At 32.9% G+C, this 24,190-nt stretch overlaps 1 protein-coding gene across 1 annotated transcript; it reads right to left on the bottom strand.

Moving 5' to 3' along the window:
- Positions 1–3,076: 3,076 nt before the first annotated feature.
- On the bottom strand, positions 3,077–23,884 carry LOC133183727 (MAU2 chromatid cohesion factor homolog). Its single transcript, XM_061318647.1, has 18 exons — positions 23,645–23,884; positions 21,214–21,231; positions 20,968–21,042; positions 20,639–20,734; positions 20,292–20,414; positions 19,135–19,290; positions 17,997–18,072; positions 17,593–17,666; positions 17,322–17,412; positions 16,088–16,191; positions 15,196–15,273; positions 13,277–13,342; positions 12,884–13,011; positions 12,571–12,648; positions 8,818–8,929; positions 7,636–7,726; positions 3,780–3,907; positions 3,077–3,452 (listed from the first exon to the last, which is right to left on the bottom strand). The coding sequence occupies exons 1-18, from the start codon at positions 23,882–23,884 to the stop codon at positions 3,390–3,392; spliced, it is 1,797 nt and encodes a 598-aa protein (XP_061174631.1). The 3' UTR covers positions 3,077–3,389.
- Between the last annotated feature and the right edge of the window lie 306 nt (positions 23,885–24,190).

Consider the following 24,190-nt stretch of genomic DNA (forward strand, 5'->3'; position numbering starts at 1 on the left):
TACTCCGGCTTCCTCCCACACTGACCCCACTTTTCTCTTTTTTTCTATGCTAATGAGATAATCACAAGCTATTGAAATTGTTTAGATGAAGTTAAATATGTTGCAGATGTAATGATTGTTAAATATTAAATTATTCCTGGAATGTACAAATTCTGTCAGCTATTTTACCAGCAATATAAATTTGTATAGTTGATTCTGATTATTAGCTTATTGTGTAATATTGAATGCATTAGATATTGGTGTGCCAAACATGCATTGAAAGAAATTGATAAATTTTGATGTAAAATTGTGATATTGAGTTGAAAATGTAAAAATTGTGATTTTAATAATGTTACATTGTGATTTGTAAATAATGCTGCAATTGTTATATGTTAAAATGTGATTTGTTAATGTGAAATGTTGATTTGTGTATGTTAATTCGTCTGATCTCATTGGCAAGTTTTGTGCAAAGAAAAAAAAATCAAAATGAAAAAAAAAAATTAAAAAACAACAACAACAACAAAAAAAACAACAACAACAAAAAACAACAAAACAACAACAACAACAAAAAAAAAATAGATGAGAAAAAAAAAGAAAAAAAAAAAAAAAACAAAAAACAAAAAAAACAAACAAACAAACAAACAAACAAAAAAAACAAAACAAAACAAAACAAAAAACAAAAAAAAACAAAAAAAAAAAAAACAAAAAAAAAACAAAAAAAAAAAAAAACTGAAACAAGTAGCAGAAAAAAGCACAAAACTTTTAATGCTGCCTGCTTGAAATAACATATATGCATGTTATTTCAAGCAGAAGGTTCCAAGCCCTTAAAAGCAGAGGAGAAGTTTTGGTTTATATGTACTTGACATTACTAGATGTACTGAGTGTCAATTTAATGTAGACTCATTCATATCAGTTCATTTGATATGTACAATGCATCAATTCAAATCTGTTTAAATAATTACTGGAATGTTATCTTCAATTCTAAATTTTTTTAAGTGCAGAATTTTGCTGAAATGAGGTGCAAAATTTCCAAATGCAACTTTGTTGCTCTTTTCAAATGAATTATTGTCAACAGTTGAATGAATGCATGCAAAAATTAAATGAAAAACTTTATTCTCATAACTAAGTATAAAGATCAACAAACTTTAAACAAGAGGCCTATGGGCCACAATGCTCATCTTAGATACATTGATCCTGCTGTTGTTGAGAAAGAGATTTTTATGCCCACCATTAATGCAGCTGGGGCATATAGTGTTTGTAATGTCTGTCTTCTGTCCTTCCATCTCACTTTGAGATTAGCTCAGTTTCAAAGAAACTATTCAAGATATTTTTATCAAAGCTTATGGTCTTATATATTTTCATCGAACTAATGCAAATTGATGAGAGCTATTCAACTGTAACATAATTTTCTGACATTACCTTCCCTGTGATCTTGAACTCACTACTTCTAATGTTAAGCAAAGAAAAGGGTGCTACATTTTTTTTCCCTGTTGCATTATTAAGGAACCCTAGCCAAGGCATTCATGTCCTATGAACATATTTCCAGTTTAAGATTTTCCCATGACCAAACTAATACAGTTGAACTTAATTTGGTTCTTGAACACTGATATCATGAATACCATGAATATGTCAAAGTGATTTGGAAGTCCCAACCCCTTATTCTCTAAGTATTTTACCCTGGATATCTTGAATACACGTATATCTCGAAGTTTTTTCTTGGTCCCACTGAATTCGAGATAACAAGGTTTGACTCTATCTGTACCATAGAGATAATATCATTGATCATTGCTCTGCTGTTCTTGAGAACGCTAATTTTTATTCCAACTTTTATCCCTTATATGGCCCCATGCATGTATGATAAGGATACACACTACTGAGTTTGCTTTGGATGCTGGATCTGACCTACATTTTCCAGATAAGTGACCAAGTTAAATTTTTTGGAGCAGGTTCATTCTAAAGTATGTAGCGGTGTTTTGATAGAATCTAGGGATTCACACTTTTATATCACCTGTCGGTATCTGAAGATGCATAATTATTTTTATTGCATACTAACAGTAGAAATTTTAAATATCAGGGGTTTTGCATATATGCAAAACAGCTAACTTTACAGTTACTGTAGTGGAATCATGCAGTGCTGGATCTACAGGGTTGATATGGATAAATATGTCTTTGTACGAAAAAAAAAAAAAAATTGTATCTTCATTATTAGAGCATTTGCTCATCAAATGTGTGACAGAACTGCATTTCTGGCTTTTTGTGGCATATACTCAGTACAATAAATGTAAAGATTTTTTTTTTTTAATAGAAACAAGGATCGGGTAAAAAAAAAAAAGTAAATACACTGTATAAGGAAAAAATTGTTGTTTTTTTTTTAAATAGAAAAGGCTCAGGTAAAAATGAAAATATAAGGGAAAAAACTCTGGATTTTGGTTTTATGATGGTAATCAAACAGTTTATTTACGTGCTAATTAGCATAAATGTTGAAGGCATAAAATTATCATGTGAGCAACTGTTTGATCATATCATAAAATCAAAAATTTATACAGTTATTATTTAAAGCATACCCCTTGCCGATACCACCTTGGGAAAAAAAAATTGATATCATACCAATATTTTTATAAACGTACTCTCTGTAATAAATGATACTGTTATTGAAATCTTCAATTCAACATATCCATAATTTAAATAATGATCTCTTCAATTGAATTCTTGTTCTATCAAAAAGATTTATCTACACTGCTCTAAATTTTTGCAGGCAAAAATTCCATCGCATTGTCGATTTCTGCAATTCATTTGATGTGCACATCAATTGCATTGCTGAGAGCAATACTTGTCAATTCTATTGATTGTTTGCTTGATTGTTAACATGCATTTAAGATTTTTTCACTCCTTCTGAGATGCCACTACTTGCTGGTGGAGAGCTGCAAATTTAGACCTGTGCTCGGCACTTATGGCCTTTGAGCAGTGAGATCTGGCTGGAGTGACATGTCCCTCGGCGATAAACCAGAAAAAATCCAGTTCTTTCAATAGGCCCTTTTAAGTATCATTGAAGTAAGTCATATCTCCAAGTGTATTAAGATTTTAATAAAATAACACATACACAACATTATGATATTGGCTAAAACACATGTATATCAAACTGCAGATCTAATAAAATCACAACATGATTTACATAATTTCACACTTAAAAAATATCCAAAATGAAATAAATTTCACCTGCTTTACATTGAAATTGCATTACTCATTAAAGTTGTTTTTTTATGGACTTGAAAATAATCCTATACTGTAAATCCTTTCTGCATGGTTTTATACCCCTAATCCATCCCAGGATGAAATTAGGATGTTCAACAACTGGAAAGTTAACTGCATGTGACTTGTTATAAGAAAGGGGGGGGGGGGGGTCAAGATGATCATATCACACTGTTTGTAGCTTGTGATGTGTTCAGATGAAATGGACATGGTCCTTCAGTCCACTGAAAGAACAAAAGATGTACCATAAATAATTTAAAAAATATTGAAAAAAAACTTATTTTGGAAACATCAGATATTAGGAAAATGAAGTTGAAACTGTTGCAATTTGAACTAAATATAAAGCCTACAATTGAATGTCATTTTAAAAACGAACCTCTTTAATAGCAATTTTTTGCAATAAGAAACAAATACAAGTGTATGTTAAATGTTTAGTTTAAAACAGAAAAAAATTTAAAACATTGTTTTTGGTCAACCTAACATTCTATAAATCCATTTTTTCCATTTATAATCACTTTGCACCTATACAGCTAGAAAGCCTTGACACTTACGTGTATGAGTCCGTGTTCCGGAAGTTGGGAGGACTGTAGAAGATCTTTCAGCAAGGACTGAGTAAAAGTATTATGCATTCTGTATCCCTCTTGTTCATTAGCAGTGTCCCCACAAAGTCTGTACAGATCTAGATACAGAATCAAAGAGTTACAAATACCCAGTACATCAACAAAAAAATGTAGGCGTAAATAAAATACAAGAGGCCCAAGGGCCTTGAATCGCTGATAAATTGTACAAACTATCACTTCTATTTGAAGCCTCTTAGTATCAAATATTTTTAAATAAAGCCTTGAAATTCCAAAAGTAGATCAATGTGACCTACATTTTGGTTATTACACTTTAAGAACCCAAGATGCATCAACTGACAAAGTTTGATGATTTGAAGCCCATTATTATTGTAAATATTCAGATATAGCAGTTCCAAAAGTAGGTCACTATGACCTCCTTTTTGTTAAAATACTCCATTGACCCAAAATGCATCAACTGGCAAAGTTTGATGATTCTATGCCAATTAGTAACTGAATCATTTAAAGATGGCCATAAAATTCCTAAAGTAGGTCACTGTGACCTACTTTTTGGTTGAAATACTTTGAGGCCTTAGGATGCGTCAACTGACAAGGTTTGATGATCTTAGGCTTCAAAGTGTCCAAAATATACCTTTAAGGTATTCCATCCCTAATAGCTTCAGATTCAATGAATCTGAATACATAACAGATGTGTACGGGTGGAATACTCAGTATATTTAGACATAATTCCCATTTATTACTATTAGCATGTAAGAATGGAACGTGTCCTAATTTATGACCTTGACCTTTGTTGAAGAGTTATCTCCCTCTTTTTTTTTAAGTAATAAAAATCAATTTTAAAAAATCTATACGGTAAAAAAATTGTTCTCAATTGTCATTCTATTTCTAATGATTTAATGCATCTTTCCACCTCAGTACTAATTGATATTTTTATTATTTGAATTTTTAGTTTTAAAAAAACTGCTTGTCTCCATACACTTCAATGCAATTTCTGTTATTTAATTACTGCTTAGTTAATTCCATTTCTCTTGGTAAATCCCTTTCTACTGTAAAATGCTTTGAATTCATATAAGTGTATTATATACATGATGGATATTTAAGAATAGAGAATTAGGTCCTATTAGGGATGGAAAACCTTAAAACAATTTGAAAATGAATGCCTGCAAAATTCAAAAAGTTGGTTAATGTGACCTACTTTTTGATAAATGTGTTTCAAGACCCCAAAATGCATCATCTTACAAAGTTTGAAGATTCTAAACCTCTCAGTATCCGAAATAATGACCTTAAATGTTTTGAAAATGAGTAGCGATAAAATTCACAAAGTAGGTCAAGGTGACCTTCTTTTTGGTTGACACACTTCAAAGCTCCATATGCATAAATTGACAAGTTTTAATGATCGTAGGCTTCAAAATGTCCAAGATATACATCAAAATCAAATTGAAAACATGCAAAATTCAAAAGTAGGTCACCATGAACTACTTTTGAGTCAACATGATATGAGGTTCTCTGATGCATAAACCGACAAGATGTCATGATCCTAGTCCTTATAGTAAGCAAAATATCAAAGTTTTAACAAAACATAATTTTTGATCAACTTTGAAGTGATTTTGAGAACACACCCTTTGCCCCAGGGTGATGCCTTGAATAATTTTTAATCTACAACATATCCTCATACTTGTATATAAGTTTGGTGATAATCTCCCCAGTGGTTCTTGAGAAGAAGATGTTTTAGCAACCAGTACTTTTGTTTTTATTTTCCTAATTATCTCCCCTTGTTTAAGGGTCACATCCCTAGTTTTTGTATAAAAGAGAGCCCTTGTGCCAAGGATACTCTGTGACAAATTTGACAAAAATTGGTCAAGGGGTTCCTGAGATATGGCCCATATTCTAACAAGAGGCCCAGGGGCCACATCGCTCATCTGAGCACTGTGGCTAGGAAAAAAGCAAAAATCAGTTTAGTATTGAAAAGCTTAAATGCATAAATGGTCCCGACCCCCTAAAATGGAGGGGGTATGATTTGAAAAAAAAAAAGAAACTACACTAACTAAGGATGCCTACATATTTTTTTGACTGTGACTTTTTTTATACAAGTTTAAACTTTCATTGTGGCCCCACCCTACCCCCAGGGGGTCAAGATTTGAACAAACTTGAATCTACACTACCTGAGGATGTGACCAATCATGGCTTTGCTGTTCTTGAGAAGAAGATTTTTGAAGATTTTTCCTATATATTCCTATGTAAAACTTTGATCGTCCATTGTGGCCCCACCCTACCCCCGGGGGTCATGATTTGTACAAACTTGAATCTACACCACCTGAGGATGCTTCCAAATAAATATGACCAATCATAGCTTTGCTGTTCTTGAGAAGAAGATTTTTAAAGATTTTTCCTATGTACACCTATGTTAAACATTGATCGTCCATTTTGGCCCCACCCTACCCCCGGGGGTCATGGTTTGAACAAATTTGAATCTACACCACCTGAGGATGCTTCCATATAAATATGACCAATCATAACTTTGCTGTTCTTGAGAAGAAGATTTTTGAAGATTTTTCCTATATATTCCTATGTAAAACTTTGATCGTCCACTGTGGCCCCACCCTATCGTCAGGGGTCATGATTTGAACAAACCTGAATCTACACTACCTGACAATGATTCCACATGAGTTTCATCTTTCCTGGCTCATTGGTTCTTGAGAAGAAGATTTTTCAATGATGCCATTAATTTTTCGCTATTTTGTAATTATCTCCCCTTGGAGGAGGGCGTGGCCCTTCATTTGAACAAACTTGAAATCTTGAATCCCTTCACCCAAGGATACTCTGTGCCGAGTTTGGTAGAAATTGGCCCGGTAGTTCTGGAGAAGATGAAAATGTGAAAAGTTTACAATGACAATGCCAACGACAACAGACAACGGACAAATTTTGATCAGAAAAGCTCATGAGCTTTTGGCTCAGGTAAGGTAAAAAGTTTACGCACACAGCACAATGGCCATAGCATTAACTCTTTAAGCCTTTGGCTCAGAAGAGCTAAAAATATCCTGACACAATTTTGTTTTTAAAGAGAGAGATCTGAGCATATGTAGCTATCAAATGTATTTACATCACCAGATTTAAAAATTTATACAAAATAGAGTCGCTTCCTATTTATTAAAGCATTGGATAGGCACAGTTGAAAGTCCCTTCTGCAGTATATTTTAGGTAATATATTTACATTCATGATTCAATGAAGTTAGGCTCCATACTCTACAGATAAGAGGTCTCTCTACATTTATTTCAAAGTTTATGAAAAGGGGGGGGGGGGGGGTGTCATTGACGCCTATTTAACACATTTGAGTTTTTTTTTTTCTCTTGTTGCAAAGGCCCAAGAAGTTGCAATTGAACAAAATCCATGGCAAACTTTAGGTTGAAATCAAAATCTGATAAATGTACATGTATTTTAGTGTAGTCTACTTGTAAACAAAACTACATGCATATTGAATTTGGACGTAAAAGTATTGGAGTAGCATTCTGAAAGGGGAGGGCGGGGTTGATGCTTACAGATGAACAACCAAAAAGACGCTATACCATTGTATATACATTCCTGGACTCTGACCAGTAGGAAAAAAATCACAAGATGTCCTCTCTCTGTGAAGTATTTACAAAATGCCTGTATATCTGTATGCAAGTACATGTAATTTTATGTTCATCACTTTCTATTTAAAAAAGTGTTTGTCACTTTCCTAACTCTTGTCCTCCCTAGTATTTGTATGACTGTATTAACCTTAAGTCTCAACAATACTTGTGTGTGAGTGTATAAATCATAACTTTCCTCTGCAGTTGTTTACAATACCTTTGAGAAGTGAAGAGGCCCACAGCTGAACATGGACATCAGATATTTTTCCTGCTAATTGCATTGCAGGAGTGACCATATTTAATGCCTCCTGAAAAATCAAGTATTTGCACATAAGACTCTTCTTGGTAGATTTTACATCTCCCATACATGTATAAGCATAGATTCCTTATTTTAAGGACCCTCTCTACACTGCACACTAATTTCAGGTACTCTTGTGTAATTAGACTGATCCACCATTTGATAAAAATAGAATAAATTCATTAATTGCAATATGCACTGTACATGTATTAGATAATCTGTGATTAATTTCAACTATCCTAAACATCACAGTGTATATTGGACCAAGAGATAGTAATTGAAAACTTTATTCACATCTGAATAAGCAAACATGATTTTTTTAATCAGTTCTTCATTTTCTTTAAAGATTTATTCCTGGGTAAAAAAGGCAAGCACCCTATGTTAAAAATGAATTAGAAAATTTCAATATGTACTCCTTTACACTATATAATTTTCTCAAAGTTTAATAAAAAAAAACAACAACCCATTTTTCGTCAGTGTATAGAGGGTCAGTGTATAGAGGGTCAGTGTATAGAGGGTCGTTAAGTGAGAAGTAATTTTATTCTGCTTGATGCTTCTAGCAAAATTTTGTGTTAATAAACTCCTCACATATAATTGGAGAATGTAAGTATTCAGTAATTAATATATCAAAAGACGTCTTATACCGGTCAGACCTGTGCTTTATAATACCATGGAATATAAAATCAATCTTAGTAATAATTTTGTTGAAATTTTTTTTAATAAATGGCATTAATTCAGAAATAAATTTCAACCTGAATATTTGGCTAAAAAAAAATTGCAAATTGCAAGTACAGTAAAAACATGCTTATAGCAATCACACTTATAATGAATTGATGCTTACAGTGAAGTGATTTTCATGCCCCTCACCTCAAAATATATTGTAAACTTAACGAGTTTAGAGAAATAAGCTCATAACGAAGCAAATATGTCTGTACTTCTAAGTTTGTTTTATGCTTGTTTTATTGTATATTAAGTAAAAGTTTTTGAATTATTTTATTATGCCTATACTTTATGTTGATTAACCTACCAATCCTCTAAAAAAAATATACATACAGGTTTGTACAAAAATTCTTTCATAAAAGTTTTAAATATTGAACTCACAGCATTGTTTCCCAGGGATAAGAAAATGTGACCCAGAAGGACTAGAGAACATGAGGTGAGGCGATTCAGATCTTCGGAGTTTGCCATCTTTAGAGTTTCTCTTAGGTATCGTCTGAAAGAAACATAATGTACAGTATAAGAAAACTGAATACTAACATCCTAAATTTCCCAAAAGGCATACCTAAATGCACCATCATTAACAAGAAGCCCAAGGGCCTTGAATCGCTATTCCGATAAACTGTATAACCTATCACTTCCATTTGAAGCCTCTAAGTATCCTGTATATTTAGATAAACCCTTGAAATTCCAATTCACACTCTGAGAACCCAAGATGATTCTAAGCCTGTTAGTACCTGAGAGTTGGTCATGGTGACCTACTTATCACTTGTCATTCTCTGAGGACCAATCAACTAAGTTTGATGATTCTAAGCCAATTAATACCTAAAATATCTTTTAAAATTATAACCATAAAATTTTATAAGTAGGTCAAAGTGACCTACTTTTAAGTTGTTGTACTCCAAGGACCTAAGATACATCGACTGACAAAGTTTGATGATTCTAAGCCAATTAGTACCTGAAATATTTAAATAAAGCCATAAATTTTCAAAAGTAGGTCATGGTGACTTACTTTTCAGTTGTTGTACTTCGAGGACCCAAGATGCATCAACTGACAAAGTTTGATGATTCTAAGCCAATTAGTACCCGAAATATTTAATTAAAGCCATAAATTTTTTAAAGTAGGTCACAGTGACCTACTTTTCAGTCGACCTACTCCAAAGACCCAAGATGCATCAAGTAACAAAGTTTGATGATTTTAAGCCAATTAGTACCTGAAATATTTAATTATAGTTATATAAATTGAAAAGTAGGTCACATGTGACCTACTTTTCAGTTGACATTTTTTGAGGACCCAAGATGCATCAACTTACAAAGTTTTATGATCATATGCCTTAAAACGTCCAAATTATGCCTCTAAAACGCTTTGAAATTGAATGCCTGCAAAGTTCAAAAAGTAGGTCACTGTGACCTACTTTTTAATAAATATGTTTTAAGGCCCCAAGATGCATCATCTTAAAAGATTTAATGATACTAAACCTCTCGGTATTCGAATTAATGACCTTAATTGTTTTGAAAAAGATTAGCCATAAAATTCAAAAAGTAGGTCAAGGTGACCTACTTTTTAATTGACGTACTTTGAGGACCCAAGATACATCAACTGACAAAGTTTGATGATCATAGGCCTTAAATTGTTCAAAATATGCCTCTAAATCATTTTGAAAAAGAATGGCCACAAAATTTAAAAAGTAGGTCACCATGACCTACTTTTGAGTCAACATGATATGAGGTCCTTAGATGCATCAACTGACAAGATTTGATGATCCTAGTCCTTATAGTAAGCAAAATATCAACATTTTAAAAAATGTTATTTTTGGTCAAATTTGAAGTGACCTTGAGACCATGCCCTTTGACTCAGGGTAAATCCCCAGGCAAATTTTAATCTACAACATATCCTCATCCTTGTGAGTAAGTTTGGTGATAATCTACCCAGTGGTTCTTGAGAAGAAGATTTTTTAGCAACCAGTACTTTTGTTTTTATTTTCCTAATTATCTCCTCTTGTTTAAGGGTCACAACCCTAGTTTTAGTATAAAAGGGAACTCTTGGGCCAAGGATACTCTGTGACAAATTTGACAATAATTGGCCAAGGGGTTCTTGAGTTATGGCTCATATTCTAAAAAGTTTACACACACCGCACAAATGGCCATAGCATTAGCTCTTTAAGCCTTTGGCTCAGAAGAGCTAAAAATTGGGCCCAGTGAGGACATGTAGCTGTTAGGAATTTGATCTTTTCCTTGTTTTCTAAATACTTTATTCAGTAAACTCTAGTTACTTTATCACATCCACTCATTCAGTAAATAGAAAAAAAAAACTTTTCTCAGGGCTCTAATTGTCTACTAATTTAGTCATTTTGGCTCCTAAAATTTTTTATTGGTGCCTAAAACTGTAAGTCACAAAATTGGTGACCATTTTAAATTGACATGGCGTTCATCAAGCTCCAGAAATATAAACATTTTAAACTACTGTATGTTTTTTTTCTGAAGAGGCAAAAAAATTTAAAGAGGAGAGAATCATTTTTTAGCAATGGACTTTTCTTATGTTTACTTTTTATCTTGTTAGGGTTTTTTAACAGTCAGTGCATGTGCGAACAAAATTTCACGTAGCTACAGTGCACGTTAATCATGTAAACAATCCTCAATATGTTTATGGTTTTTTAAAAAGAAAATACAGTTTAACTTTGGTATCTCAAATACCATGGATATGTTGAAGTGACTTAGAAATTCCAGGTACTTATTCTTTAAGTATTTAACCCTGGATATCTAGAATCCACGGATATCTCAAATTTATTTCTTGGCCCCAATGAGTTCAAAATAACAAGGATTGACTGTATAATTAAATCCAAGTTTTTTAAAAAAAGAAATGATAGGTTTAAAACTTTTGAATATTAGAGTTTTACATGCATGTTTAAGTAAAACCTTTGGTATTTAACTGGCTTATATTTCATATAGATTTTTACTTTAAGAAAAATATGATTTTCTTGACTCTTGAGAATGCACTGATTGCATGTAGAAAGTACAAAATATTTGAAAAAAAACCCAAACAGTTCTTTTTACAATTCTACTTTGAACATTTCCTAGGTATTGTATCTCTTCCATTACTATTCCATGGGGGGAAGAGGCACAGAGATACTCTAAAAAGTGGAAGGGGCACTAGATGTCCCTCTCCTGTGACTATCCCCACATGAGTCCCTAAGAAAAACTTGCCTGGCGACTAAAATTTCTGCAATGGCGACTATTTTTTTTTGTTGATTAGGAGCCAGCTGGCACCTAAATTTTAGAGGTCACTTAGAGGCCTGCCTAGCATTACTTGTAGAATGCATCCCTTGATGCATAATTCACTTGATCTAAGTATGGCTTTTAAGAATTTCAGAAGGGACCTGGCCTATTTCAAAGACTTAATTTTAGTCACTCATCCAAAAATATGTCAGATGCAGTGTTTGAAACACAACTACACGTAATCGAAATCATCCTTCAACACATCAAAGTAGATTGCTCAAGGTAAGACTTAAGTGACTTCAAGTCATCTCATCCCAAAACTTGAATTTATATCTAGCTATTCATCCAGAAAATGTATCAGATGCAACAGTCAAAGAAAGATTAGTAGTTAGAATTCACAGATATATCATCAATGCAAATTTGTTCCAGCTAAGGCTTGCACAGTCAATACAGATAGAGACTTAAATATAAATAAATTGAATTTGATTTGTCAAGAAACATTAATAGAAAACTTACTGTTAATTTATGAATAATAAAACCACATCCTCCAACATGACAGAACAAAGCAACACTCAACATTGTTATATTCCAAAATATATTTACTGCACAGAGTTTATTGCAAACGTTTAAATTTTGATCCCAATAAAACCAGTGTAAATCCAGGCACAGCTGAATGTTTTATACAAATAACAGTAAACTGTGTGTGCATATATTCTGTGCAGTCAATATTTTTTTAGCATTACCTGTCGTCAACTAATAACTGTCAACTAACTCGTTGTTCTTAGAAAATGGAACCAGTCCGGAAAATTTAATACAGGACTTTGACAACTGTAGAACAGCATATTAAAACCCATTATTTTGAGAGGTGAACTTAACAAAAAGGTCGGCAAATAAATATTAAAATATTGGAAAATTGCTTACTTGGCTTCATTGTAGCGAGCCTGGAAAAATGTCTGCAATCCTCGGACATAGAATGCAGATGCTTGTAAACTGTGAGGACTACAAATAAACATTTACACTTGTAAGGATCCAAATAAAATATAGAATTCAACAATACCATTTTAAATTACCACATAGAACATTCAGTATGTTTGCGTAAACAACAAAACTTGACTTTCTTTGATTTATAAAATTATTATATAAATTATATAAATGTTCAAAGCTTATCTTATTCAGTTCCTTCTCCAAACTTGTGAAGCTACTGAATTTACTCCAAATTTGTGTTTCTTCTTACCATGAATGGCATTTTTCTGGATCCACTTTTTCCATTATGGACATAAATTCTGGCAAGCGATTTGTTCGAAGGTAGACAATGGCCAAATTCAAATTTACAAACATCTCCAGTTCTGTCCCCTGTGAAAGCTATACAAAGTACAAAATTTAATTTTCCCATTAACCAAAGGCAGCGTATCTTCAATTATATTCCTTTTATCAAAGGCAGGCAACCTTCAACCTTTGTCTTCTAAATTTCCTCATTAAAATCAAAAACAAGAAATCTCCCTACTTTAATACATCATCTTGGAACAAATACATGTATATAAAAAAACAATTCAAATACTGATACTTTTAGAACTTGCTCTCATACACATAGAAAGAGTACAGTTTACAGTACGATATCAACTCTTACCTTAATTGCTGTTAGGAACTGTAATTCTGCAGCATCCATACAGTTCATAGACATTGCATAAAGCCCCTGTCATGGAAATAATTACAAACGGTTAAGAAAATAAATTCCACAAAAATTATACAAATAGAAACAGGAAATGTGTGGGAAACATTTATGGCCCCATGTGGCAATATTGAAAAGGCCACTAGAATAAAACATGCTTATAGTGAATTGCCAAGGGGTGCAATTTCAATCATTATAAACATAATTCCCAATATCTATTAAGCAATACGTTTTATAACCAGGGGGGATTGAAAAATCACTTCACTGTAGGTGTGAATTCAACCGGGTCACTTATCCATAAGACTACATCAAACCCAGCAACCAAATTAAGTCTGGTAGCTTGCATCCCTAGAAGTATCATTAATGCAAGTTTTATCTTTCTAATGAAAGGCTTAAAATTAAACTAGTATGAACCTGCTCTCAAACTTTATACTTGGTCACTCAGGGCTTGACATTAACTTTTTTTCCTACTTGTCCATTCGGACAAGGACCAAGACATTTACTTGTCCGAACTTCAACTTCACTTGTCCGAAAAATTTTCAATAAAGATCTAATACTGTCAACTTGAAAACTAAAATGAATTCCATTACATGTGCTTGATTGATTCATGATGTTATTGATAAATACAACAAACACATAACACAAAATTTTACCTAGGCTTTCTGTCCTAACAACAACATAAGTAGACTGTCAACATCAAACAGAATCCAAACTTCATAAATTCCATGCCTTTGCAGTAGTATGCAACTAGTAAACTTCGATCCCGATCGAGTGTGAACTCAACTACATAGCGATCCATATTGGGATTGAAGTTCGGTATTAGGTACACACTGCTTCCATCTTTGAACTACAGTACTGGTAAATGTTCGACAGTCGTTCTTTTTTATTATTTTGAGACTTCTTTAGATTTAAATGCACTTGTCCAGTCGGACAAGCGCCCAGCAATATTCACTTGTCCATAATTTTTTTTCAATGGTACCAGACAAGCGGACAAGCGTTAATGTCGAGCCCTGTCACTCATTCAGAAAAAGGTCAGATTCAGCATCTGAAGCAAGTCTGATAGTGTGCATCAATAGATGCATCATTCTTCAAAGCTTGGTCCAGGTAGTTTTTGAATTTACACTGGGGTGTACCTGTTCCAAAAATTTTAACCTGGTCACTCATCTGGAAAATGTACATGTAGGTCAAGTCCAGCACCTGAAGTAAGTGTGGATTATTCATTACTTGATGCATCATCCATGCAAGTTTGGTCTTGATAGGGCTTGAAGTTAAACTGGAATGAAGGTGATCCAAAAACTTAAACCTGGTTCCTCATTCAGAAAATGTAGGTCAAATCCAGCATCTGAAGGAAGTCTGATAGTGTACATCTCTAGATGCAAAAACTATGCAAGGTTGGTTCAGAACTCCAGGTACGGCTTGAAGTTACACTGAAATGAAGGTGCTCAAAAAAAAAATAATTAACCTTATCACTCAACTGGAAAATGAAGGTCAGATCCAGCATCCAAAGCAAGACATGTAGTGTGCATCTTAGATGGAACATCCATGTAAGTTTGGTCAATGTAGGGCTTATAATTACTTGGATTATGGGGATTTGATTTTGTGGATAACGAAATGCTATGTTGTTATCTGAAATTTCAAATTTCATTGAGGGCAAGAATTTGTGGCTCTCTTCATACCATGAAAGTAATGAAAATTAAAATAAATAAGTGATTTCACAGTAATCAAACTGTAATTTACCAGGCCAAAACTGTACACTGTTGTTCTTAGTCCATTTAAGACATACTTTTTAAATTTAAAAAAAAATTATTTTGGATCTTTTAATTATATATTTGTATTTTTGCTTTAACTACATGTGTGCACAGTATCAAAACACTTACTAATAATGTATGTATTTGGGCTCCATGAGTTGTGAATAATCTTGGTTGCTGCTGACAAACAGAACAGGCCTGGAAAATCTAAATTAGAAAAGAAATTAAAATCACTGTTAGAAATTTTACATCTGTTAATCATTAAATTACAGGTGACTCTTGATATCTCAAAGTCCATAGGCCACATACTGCTAAACATTTAAGAAGTGGAGAATTCAACAGTCTGAAAAAAGGCTGTTTCACCAAAGCCTGTTTTTAATTGAGATTTACCATTAGGTATGTTTACAAACATGCACAATTGCACATGTAGTTCTGATGATTCATAATAACATGTTCCAGGAACATTGCACAAATATTATCATTGAATAAATTCAATAAACTCTTTCTTTCTCTAAAAAAAAAAATCTTTATTTAGAAAACTACTAAAACACAAAAAGGAAGAAATTGTAGTAAAATGTTGTAGTTTTCTGATTTCTGAATAAACAATGGATGTTTTGGAGAGTTTATTCAATGCAATGTAACATTTCCAGCTTGTACAGGAACAGTAACCCTGTAGTCATCCAATGACTCACTTGCTTTTCACACAATTTTTGATTTATTTCCATATTATTTCAAATTTTGCTTGTTTTAATAACAACAAAAAATCAGAACCACAAGGTCACTCTGAGAGATTGAGAACTTCCAGAGAATTCCAGCCTCCAAAATTCAAATGTATTTGATTTCTTTGTCTTACAGAATTTCCTTGTCTTAAAGATTCACTTATTCATACAAGGTTTACACTTTATTATGTGCTTAGGATGAATGATCTGACTTCCTCTAAGTCATAAACGTACCAGCCATACCAAACCTCTCTATTGTGTTAGACTAACATGCTACAAATAGTTTAAAAGCCAATACTTACCTCCTGAATAGCCAGTGTTTTGTTGCCCATGATCAGGCGACACATGATGATGTGTTCTAGTAGCATTAACTGGAAGGCGGACAGGAGGGGGTGCGAGTCCAACACTGCAAAAATCACAGTATTGTACCAATTACTACATCTAAATTGTAGATAAATCAATGTTATATAAATATCTCACTTTCTTGCACATTAGAAACATTTAAGGTGCAGGGCTTAAAGGAGTATTCTACTTAAGTATAGTAGTGTGGTCCCTTTTTACACCCTTGGTTTACTGGTTAAATATTAGTATACGGTATTTTGTTTGTTTTCATTGTGTATAACGAAGTATTTCTAATTAAGACATTGTGTATTTATAATGAATAATTGAACATATCCAAAAATACAAGCCTATTTTTAACACCTATCACACTAAAAAATGCCGGAACATTTTCCCCCGATCAGACTACAGTTTCTCTATTACATGGAAATAGGCTGAGACATTTAAATTAGATACTATAAAAGGAAGATCATGGTATGATATTTTTCTTTCAAAGACGTATTATATGTTCAAGATTTACAATCAACTACAAATACAATTTTCTATTTACAAAACTTTGGCAATAAATATAACAAGAGGAACCAAACAAGTCCATGCTGATGTATATAAAACTGAGTACCGGTACGTTTCAACTGAGAACTAGCACGTTTACTGGGGGCATTTGCCTGGAATGATACAAATCCACGTGGCTTGTTATGATTCTAAACAGGTCATAAAGAGGTTAATCGCATGTAAATGAAGTCAGCGAAGAGATTCAAAATTACAATACTTTTAATTAGAAAGCAAAGAGCACAAGGTTGTTCAACTAAGATATTTTCACTCAACATTTACACATATAATATACACATCATATTTCAAACTCGACGCTGAACAAACCTGTGCTCGGTGTTTACGAAAGCTTCGAAGTGTGTACCTGTCACTGATTTCTTTTGATATTCATGAAAATCAAAGGACCCTACCTTCAACGCGCAGCTTCGTATACTGCCTACATCTATTGTTTGACATTTTTAGATGATGATTCAAATAATAAAGACATTAGTAATTAATAAAATTTAATTATTAAAAATTTTAATAAATGTTTGAACCGGGGACCACAGATAAGCCTTATTGAGACTTATTGAGACTTGTTCTTTTCACTCAATAATTTTATGTTCCATCTACCAGTATTACTAATATTTCTGTGTTATTTTCACTCACTTTTTAACTTTTCTATCTGCATCAAAGCCTTGTCTGTATATTTTTGAGCTTTGTCCATATGCCCTGCTTGCATTGAATGCATTACTGTCACCTGCAAATAATTCTCTATCAGGTAATTTGTTAACTTTCCTCCAGGTCTTGTTCTATTAGGAATATAAACGTCTGAAAATTTTGTCACACACAATATTTCCTACACAAGTTTGAAAATATCTTCCTTCTCTATAAAAATAAAAATAATTGAGTAATTCTAGTAAACTCTTAAATTTCTTACCAAATACACTAATATGCACATATGTTCAATTGGCAGCCACTGAAACAGATCCAGCTCATTAGCAGGGACTGGTTCTGAAAAAAAAGAGAATTCTCAGCATTGATATTGGTTCTCTTGGTAAAAGCCTCAGTTGTAAAAAGTTCTTCCTGGGCATATAACTACCTAATTATGAATTACAGTGATTGTTGTTAAAAATCCCATTTGTTTGTCATTTAATTACATGTATTTCTAAAAATGGCCCTTTAGAATATATAGTCAACCTATTTATTTAAAAAATGGTGCATTAAAAATTTTATCATTAAAACCAGAGTCCTTTTGATCATCATGGCCTTCCCAATCAATTGTTCTATACAAACTGTACGTCTACAATAATCTATCCATGGAATGATGACTAAGAGACAAACCTTCATCTGTATGAAGTTGAGTGATGGTCTGGATGATTTGCTGAAGGTTTTTCAAAACTGGTTTAACTGTTTTAACCTAATAAAAAAATAATAAATTAATATTAAACACATGTAATAAAAAATTAAAATAAATATACCGGTAGTGACTATCTCAAAGGGGCTCCACTTTCAGCAGAAGGACAGATACAGTTTGGGTGAGATATGAGTGAAGAGAATATATACACCTACAAGGAGTTTATATAAAAGTCCTGAACTTTTACTTTTTATCCAAAGACAATATTTTGGTGAAGTTTAAGCCAGATCGGGCCAATTGGAGATAAAATACTCAACAAATGAATTTTACATAAATCTGCTATATCTTTATTCAGTAAAAACTAGAAACTTGATTCAAAGACACTGCACACATCCTAAACATGGGAACTCTTTGGGTGAATTTTAAGGCCAACTGGACCAAGGGGACAGAAAATATTCTCTGAACAATTGAAATTAGATGGACAGACACTGGCTTGTTAAAAAGCTCTCACAGGGGTTTATCTGTGTATGAAGTTGTTTGAAGTCATAATTATATAGAATGAACTAAGAGAGGCAATGAGGAAAAAGTGTTGTTCAAAGCCTATGGGAAGATCAAGGTGTAAAAATTAAGACACAGCTGAATTACTCTCAACAATCTGAATTAGTACGTGAAGTTTGAAAATATCTTGATTTTTTCGTTTTTTTCCCTTCATATTTCATATTTTCCGTAGAAACTAGGGTAAACTCAAAATGAGGAATAGTAAAGTCAAGGTCAAGGTAAAAAAAAAAATGATAAAGTTGAATTTCTCTATCCATTATGTAACTTTGTGAGAAGTTTGATGAAAAATAACTTGTCAATGAAGAGTTTCTTTGAGAATGAGCTACATCCACAGTGTGAGGGGCAGAGAGATGGAATGACAAAAGGACATGGAACAGAGGAACAGAAGGAAGACAGACATCACAAAGTGACCCTGCTGAAACAGTTAGGTTCTCAGAATTAATATATTACTTTTATTTCAACTGGAAATCTTTTAAATTAAAGAGCTTCTTTTGCATGTAAAAAAAAAACTTTGCTGGCACTAATTCAAAACTCCATGTACATGCATGTACATTTACTAAAACAAACCTGTCCAGCCATGAGATAATGGCAGACTTGTAGCACAAAGAAGAAGACTTTGAGTGATTCTTTCTGTAGAGGTGTTCCACTGTACGCCTCAATAAATTGACCAGCAGCACTAAGTGTGTCATGGACTTCTGTGGTTTTCTTGGCAATCAGCAGCAACTGTAAAAAAATAAAATCATGTACTGAAAATCAACTTTTATTTACAAGGGAGTAATATCAACAAGTCTTGCCGCCTTCTTTTACCTTTTACTTTTGTTTATCAACTAGTGCTTAGTAACAGTTTCATATATCAATATAATTCATATATTCAGGGCTTTCAAAAAGATTAGAGACATGTGGTACTTTTGTAAAAATAGGAGGTACCTTGTGGAATTGATTTTAATTAAGAATCCTCTCTACACTGCACACTAAAGAGTTCTGATTCTATGGTATTTTTCTGCAGTTAGAGTGGTCTGCCCTTAGATCTCGAAATTTACAGTATATTACTCAATTTGTAATCAATACAAGTATTTTTAACATTTTAAAAAGGTCAAGATAAATTAATTGAACATGTTATTTACATATATTTTCTTCATGGAAGTAAACAACATTGATTTCTGTTCACTGATACTATGTTGTGTTTGAACATTTTTCCCCGGGGTTCAATTCCACGTACCATATATTAAAAATTAAATAGATAAGCTCAATATTTACATCTTTATTCAATATAATTTTCTCGATGTCCCCAAAAAACATTTTGCACTGGTGTAGAGAGGGTCCTTAAGATTTGTTATTGAAATTTTCTCCATAAAATATTTTGGCCAACACAATCATGATTTCAGCCGGGTAAAAGTACTGGGTACTGGCAGATTTCAAAAGACTTGATTATATGTTGATATTTGTAACGATATATTGAAAATGATGAGAATGTGAAAACAAGAAAATGCATAAGAAATGGAGTATGAATTTGAAAAGTGAATAAACTACACAATAATCATATGAATAGGTGTTACTCTGTTACTTTTCTATAGAAATTCAGTCAAGTTTACTGATTTTGAAATTGTTGAACACTAAATTGTCTTTAGTACAAAAATTTTAGTTTCACACAGTAATTTTGCCCTTATCACAGCAATCTCTTGAAGTTCAATTTAAATGCAGGCAGATTTTCTATGGTTACTTACCATTCCCTTGCTTAATATGAAGAGAAGTCTTGTGTATTCTGAATGTGCAGAGCCTGCGAAGTCTGCCCCCATCTGAAGATAGTGACAGGCAGAGACATAGTCTCTCTGAATGGCATAGATTTGCTGTAGGTTAACAAAAATTAGGCATAAAAATTTATTCTGTCAAATCTCTGTACAAGAAAAATGTATATAAACAATCAAACCATACTGAAGAAAAAAATCACTAACAATTTAGGAACACTGTTGTAGGCAATGACAGTAATTATAAATTTTAATAAAACCTAAACAACAATTGACTCTACTACATAAATCTAATTTTATAGACATCTTCTTTCATTCATACTTACTGCCAGTTGGAAGATAAGTCTACAGTGCCAGTATGCTGACTGTTGGGACACCTCAATAGCTTTCTGTAGCACTGGCTTGGCATCTTCATAGCGATACTTAAACATAAAAACAATACTAACCACAACATCATCACACAAACCTATATACTTAATTTTGAATCACACTAAAACCCATCCAATATACAGAAGTTGAAAATTTTTATTAAATTTATAGTTGTGCATTTTTATCAAATTTACAAATTTTAGTACAAGAGTATATGTGTATGAATTTCATATTTCAACAATAACCATGAAAAGAATATATATCTTGTATATGTTTAAAAACTTACATCTTTTTCATACAATGTGGCTAGTTCACTGGCTGATTCAAACCTCACCAAGTCTGCTTCCTCTGAAGAAGGCAACTTATGACCATTAAGGGAAAAAATAATTTTCAAATACATCCACAAACAATTATATTCAAGTCATCTGATTACATTCAGAGGCTCTATTACAAATATCATCAACAAATTTGTGTGTGGAATTCTTGCATATGAACAGTTTTAACATGAAATTGTTGCCAGATAAAAGGATACAGCAATTGATACGGTCCACTGAAATTAAAAATAAAAGAGAGAGATAAAAATCATACAAATAGAAAGAGCCCCATGGGCCTTGATTGTCATTTTAGCATTATGAAATTCTCCAACAATGACCACTTCTACCCAACCTATAACAGGTACTCTGAACTTATGTTAAAAAAATCTACAGTTAAGTGGACTCTATATTCATTATTATAACAACTCTTACCACATTAATATTTTGTCTTAAGAGACAAGACTTCCAGTTCTAGGTGGGGCTTAAGTGCTTAGCACCTGAGAAGCTAATGATACTCAGGTGACCCTTAAGGCCCATAAGCCTCTAGTAAAATACATGTACAGCTACTTGTTACGATTGCTCAATTAGCCTCACTTTCATTCTAAAATTTAATACACAAGAGACAGATTAATAACTGTTAAAATTGAGCTATTTTGAATAGCTTAAGAAAGCTGAATAGCCATTTATAGCTATTCAGCCAAATCAAGAGATTGTGCTGGACCTATCTAATGCTTGTAAGAGACTTCTTTTTTTTCAGGTTTGCATTCATAAAAAAATCAGATAAAAGTTACAGCATATGTAGCATTTGAACATAGAAGAGTGTGATAAGGCAGTCAGTATGGTGTCTCCTGTTCCTTTAACAGTCTGGTCAAACCCCCAAATGGGTATAAATGGAAATAGGAAAACCATACCCCCAAACGGGGGATACCAGCATGTGCAGATGCTTAAAAATGAAATGTGCATATTTTAAACAAAAAATAGAGGTTTACATAAAATGCTGGTGCAAAGTAACGGATCATTTCGCAAATGTAAAACCACTCAGAAATGAAAAATTAAAGGTGCTTTAAGAATTTAAGAATTTGCATTTTACAAAAATACAACTTTGTTGTACAAATTGTGATTTATTCACTGGCAAAGTTGGCGATCTTTTGCTCCTTGACATCCAGGTATTTAAGATAAATATTCTATAAACAGACAAAAACAACTTATATTAAATTGAAATTATAAAAGAAATATATAATTCTACCTTATATCTTTTATTTTCATAATAAAGTGTACAAAAATACATGGTGTTAATATTGATTTATTGATGATCGTGGGTTTCAGTCCGAGTTTCCTCTGACTAGCAATCGAAGGTCGATATTATTGATAATCATGCTCAGGAAGTGTAACAAAAATACAGTTAAAAATAAAACTCAAAGGCAATTTATTGTATTTATTGTTTTTTATATCTTATAAGAATTAAATAAAATGTTTGCAATTTGTTTTTTTTCTTAAAATAAATACAATTGTCTGTAGGAAAACATGAATATATTTTATTTCATTAAAATCTAGATTCTATATTCATATTTTCCTTATTCTTAGAATATTTTTCCTTGTGTTTTAAATTCCATTATTAAAAAAAAATCTTGAAACATCACACAAAATCAATAAATTATTTCATGAAATGACGGAAAATATTTTGTTATTCCTCCACTATAAATCAAATTATGTAAAAATTAATCCTGTTGATTTTTTTTTCTTCTGAAATATACCAAGTTCATAGCAATTAACAATATTATTGATCTGTTTTCCTAAGATTGATGATATAGGCAAGTTTATTCATATTGGTTACGGCAAGAGTTACTGTTCTTGTGCATTGCAATGATTGCATGACGGGACAGAAAACCCTCATTTGAGGGTATATCCCCATTTGAAGGTTCGACCAGACTGTTTAAACTGGTTTGTAAAAAATTAAAACAATCTAAGGATTATTTTTTTATTTGAAAAAATGTTGCCATTGGATTAAGAGATACATAATAAAAATATAAATGTAGGATAAAACCAGAGACCTCGGAATGGAATACTTGGAAGTCTCTGGTTTTATCCTACATTTATAACCCCAACTGGAAATTTTGTATCCCATCTAAAGTCTTAAATAATGTGTATCAAGGTAATTTTCAAGGAATAAATGAGTGGTTTACAATAAAGAGACCATAAAGACACCTTAAACAATTTATGACAACTCAACAACTCACAAGATAAGTCTCTCGAAGCAAACAATCTCATTTAATAGTAGATTAATGATTGATATATCAACAAAATACGAGCTCGAAGCGGGGGCCTGAAATTGAGTTAGGTACCTTGTGGAAAGAAAAAGAAGGGGGTGACCCCATATAAAAAACAAGTGCCTGTAGTTTGAATATAGAGTCAATCTCATTTATGCACTATGTTGCTAAAATGACACTTGTAAAAAAAAAAATCTTAGAGCGGGGGGGGGGGGGGGGGCAAACCCCCTTCAACCCCCTCCCCCTGAATCTGCCACTGGGCATGATCTACAAATGTATCCCTAGCTGCCTAAAAGCAAATATTTAACCCCTATACAGTAAAAAAGAAATTCTAAAATTAATAATAATTAATTAATCAGTTCAATTTTTATCAAAGACTCACAGCTTGCTCCAAATGCCGAGTGGCTAACTCTTTGTTTTTCGTGTGCGCCAGTAGAATATTCCCTAATTGCAGGTGCGTTCGAGATACAATAAGAGGAGGAGGGTTTATGTTGAATATAGATTGAAGACAATGAATACATAGCCTTATATTTGGTGGATTTGACACTCTAAAGTTTTCTGCTAAGCCCAGGAGTGAAATATACAGCGCATCATTTTTACTCGACCCGCTTATGGCAGCCATCTTGCCTACATCTCTCATTCTCGCGTCATTAAAACGTTTCTCTTCAACAGCTTCATGGGATTGTTGAAGCGTCTTGGTGATCAAGAATTCAGTTCTCGTACCTTTCCGTCAAGTGTCGGGATAGCCCCATTCGGCAAACCTCGGCTGATTCCGTCACCTTCATCAAACCTCGGCTGTACCCGTGAGCCCAAATCAAAGTACAGAATGTACTCCCGGGAGTTGTACTATCGGAGCATTTTCCCCTCACATTATGATTTAGAGAAATAGACCATTCTCTTTGGTTGTCACACAAAGGGTACACAGAGC

This window comes from Saccostrea echinata, unplaced genomic scaffold, assembly GCF_033153115.1.
Source record: "Saccostrea echinata isolate AGI-Se365-2 ecotype Australia unplaced genomic scaffold, CSIRO_AGI_Sech_v1 ptg000009l, whole genome shotgun sequence".
In the NCBI taxonomy this organism is placed as follows: Eukaryota; Metazoa; Mollusca; class Bivalvia; order Ostreida; family Ostreidae; genus Saccostrea; species Saccostrea echinata.

Coding starts and splice junctions, on each gene's coding strand:
- LOC133183727 (XM_061318647.1), bottom strand. CDS start 23,884: ATGGCTGCCATAAGCGGGTCGAGTAAAAATGATGCGCTGTATATTTCA. Junction 12,649..12,883: donor CCAGAAAAATGCCATTCATG/GTAAGAAGAAAC, acceptor GTTTATTTGTAG/TCCTCACAGTTTACAAGCAT. Junction 8,930..12,570: donor GCTCGCTACAATGAAGCCAA/GTAAGCAATTTT, acceptor TGTTTCTTTCAG/ACGATACCTAAGAGAAACTC.